We start from the raw sequence: 2,500 nt of genomic DNA on the forward strand, positions 1-2,500 counted from the left end.
ACAGCTCAATGTTTTAATGAAATTTAGAATGATAAAATATGAATGTAGGATGGTCCAGTGAGGGAGCGTTAGCGGCTGAATGTTCAGTCAGTGGACAGAATTCAAAGCAAATATAAACGTAAACAGGTGAGCTTACTGATGTCCTTTTTGAGGTTTTGATCTCCGGTACTGACTGTGTAGGAAAAACACACCTTCACCTCAATACTGCAACACAAACAAACAAACAAACAAACAAAGCACTCAGCTAATGATACAGTAATAATACAGTAATGAAATGAATGAAGTTCTAATAAAATCATCATTAAGCATGTCTATTATTCAGAAGTTTTAACAAGAAAATTCTGAAAATCATTATTTAAAACATTGTAGTGTTTTGTTTACTATAATTTTATTCTACTTTATGTGATCAAAATGCAGATTTATAATGTTTCAGTCCACAAATTTGATAAAATCATGTAATATTCTATATATAAACAGATCAGTTATTAATGCTGGTGAAGTTGGTGAATTAAAGTGACAGTTCAGCCCACCAGGAGTCGCAGTCGTCCGGATTCACGATCTGCGGCGTCACTGTGAAGGTTTTCTGCAGGTGGATCACAGGACGAGCTCTGAAAACAAAACAGAACCAAAACAAATCTCACAGAACTACAGTGATTACTAAATTAATCAGCACTGAGATTCTGTACAAACAGGGAAAATACATCTGAGTCTGATTACCTGAGTAAGGCCACTCGATCGTCCAGCGACCCCACGACCATGTCAGGATATTTATTTTCATCGACATCTAATCCTCCACTGATGGAGTAACCAAACGTCTTAAACCCGCCGTTAGTGATATCCTTCCCCTCAATCACCTACAGGACATCCACAAATCAAACCAAAAACACCATAAAACACTAAAAACAAACAAATACTATAAAATACCAAACAAAACACTATAAAACACTAAAAACAAACACTATAAAACACCAAACAAAATACCAAACAAAACACTATAAAACACCAAACAAAATACCAAACAAAACACTATAAAACACCACAAAATACGAAACATACATATTTAATAAATGAATAATAACAAAAAATTGACATGATATTAAACATTAAGAAAAGAATTTCACACTCAGATGTGGCTTTAGATGTACATAATGATCAAAGGTCATTAATTGGTGCAGAAACGTTTCATTAACGAGCAGCAGACAGAAAGAACTGAGCGAACTCGCCGACCTTCCCTTCATTATTAAAGTGTTTGTCATTGAAAATGTATCCCTGTCACTGTAACATGAGGAACTGTGTTAACCTGAGGCAACACAGTGTGATGGGGGTTAATGAGCTCCTGAGTGTGTGTGATAGGCTGTTGTGTTTTCTGTTAGGCTGATCATTATAATCTGACTCTGGTGTCTGATTTGGGCTCTGAAGGCTTCATGGTTAATCAGGTAGTTGTAATGTTTGTTCTCACCTGACTGGGTTTGTTAGAAGGGCCGGATTTGCTGCCCATCCATATGTACACCCTGCCTGACCCGTAATACGGAGCTCCGACTGCAAAATCTGACACAGAGGAGTTTCAGAGATGAGAACTTTCACCAGCAGGGGGCAGCAGAGCACAGCACTGCAGCTGAGACTGCTCTGATATTCTGATATTCTAATATTCTAATATTCTGATATTCTAATCGTCCATTCTGATTCAGAAAGCTGAATTTGTAACGTTCAGTAAATCACTGGTTTCACCTTGAAAGCCGTCCTGATTAACGTCTCCGACTGCAGCCACAGCCATGCCGAACCCCGACTGCTTCGGTCCGGTCAGGATCATGTTAGCTTTCGTCTGGAAGGAGCCGTTCTCATTCATAAAGATGTAAACAGCTCCTCCCTCCTCCTTCTTCCGGTCAAAGTAAAACGGAGCTCCCACTGTCAGCTCCTTCCACCTGTGTGCAACAACAGCAGGTAAACAAGTAAACGGGTAAACAAACAAGTAGTGAGATAAAGGTCTACTCATCTCATCGTCCTTCAGCTAGATCTTTGCCTCACTTCCTGTTTACTTGTTTACATGTATTTACCCATAATTCCCGTGCAGTCTTACCCGTCGTTGTTGAGGTCCACTATAGCGATGCTGTTTCCGAAATACGAGCCGACCTGTTCTCCCCTCAGAACCAGCTGGGTCTGCAGAACCGACTCTGCGCCGGCTTTCTGAACCACTTTAGCCAAAATCACTGACCCTTTAGAGTCGTCTCTCGGAGCGCCGGACACCACCGTGTCCTCTTTACTGCTCAGCACACCTGAGTCCTTCCCCACCGAGTAGCCTGATACGGTTAAACACAGCAAATAAACACAGTATTTAAACATCACAACTAAACACTGTAAATAAACACCCAGTAATTAAACACAGCAATTAAACTCATTAATTAAACTCATTAATTAAACACAGTGATTTGCTTTGATTGAACTGAAACTGATCACACCTGCAGAGTTCAAATGAAATTAGAGCCTGTTTTGTTGTTCTGTT

General features: G+C 39.8%; 1 protein-coding gene across 1 annotated transcript in view; it reads right to left on the reverse strand.

Annotated features, from left to right (window-relative positions):
- The window catches only part of itga3a (integrin, alpha 3a), a 50,579-nt gene that overhangs the window by 18,887 nt on the left and 29,192 nt on the right, over window positions 1-2,500 (reverse strand). The window contains exons 6-11 of the mRNA XM_036589557.1: window positions 2,078-2,297; window positions 1,729-1,922; window positions 1,460-1,548; window positions 718-854; window positions 531-608; window positions 137-204 (exon numbers count right to left, since the gene is read on the reverse strand). Of these exons, the coding sequence (XP_036445450.1) occupies window positions 137-204; window positions 531-608; window positions 718-854; window positions 1,460-1,548; window positions 1,729-1,922; window positions 2,078-2,297 (786 nt within the window). The remainder of the gene's footprint in view (window positions 1-136; window positions 205-530; window positions 609-717; window positions 855-1,459; window positions 1,549-1,728; window positions 1,923-2,077; window positions 2,298-2,500) is intronic.

Source organism: Colossoma macropomum, unplaced genomic scaffold (genome assembly GCF_904425465.1).
Source record: "Colossoma macropomum unplaced genomic scaffold, Colossoma_macropomum, whole genome shotgun sequence".
NCBI lineage: Eukaryota > Metazoa > Chordata > Actinopteri > Characiformes > Serrasalmidae > Colossoma > Colossoma macropomum.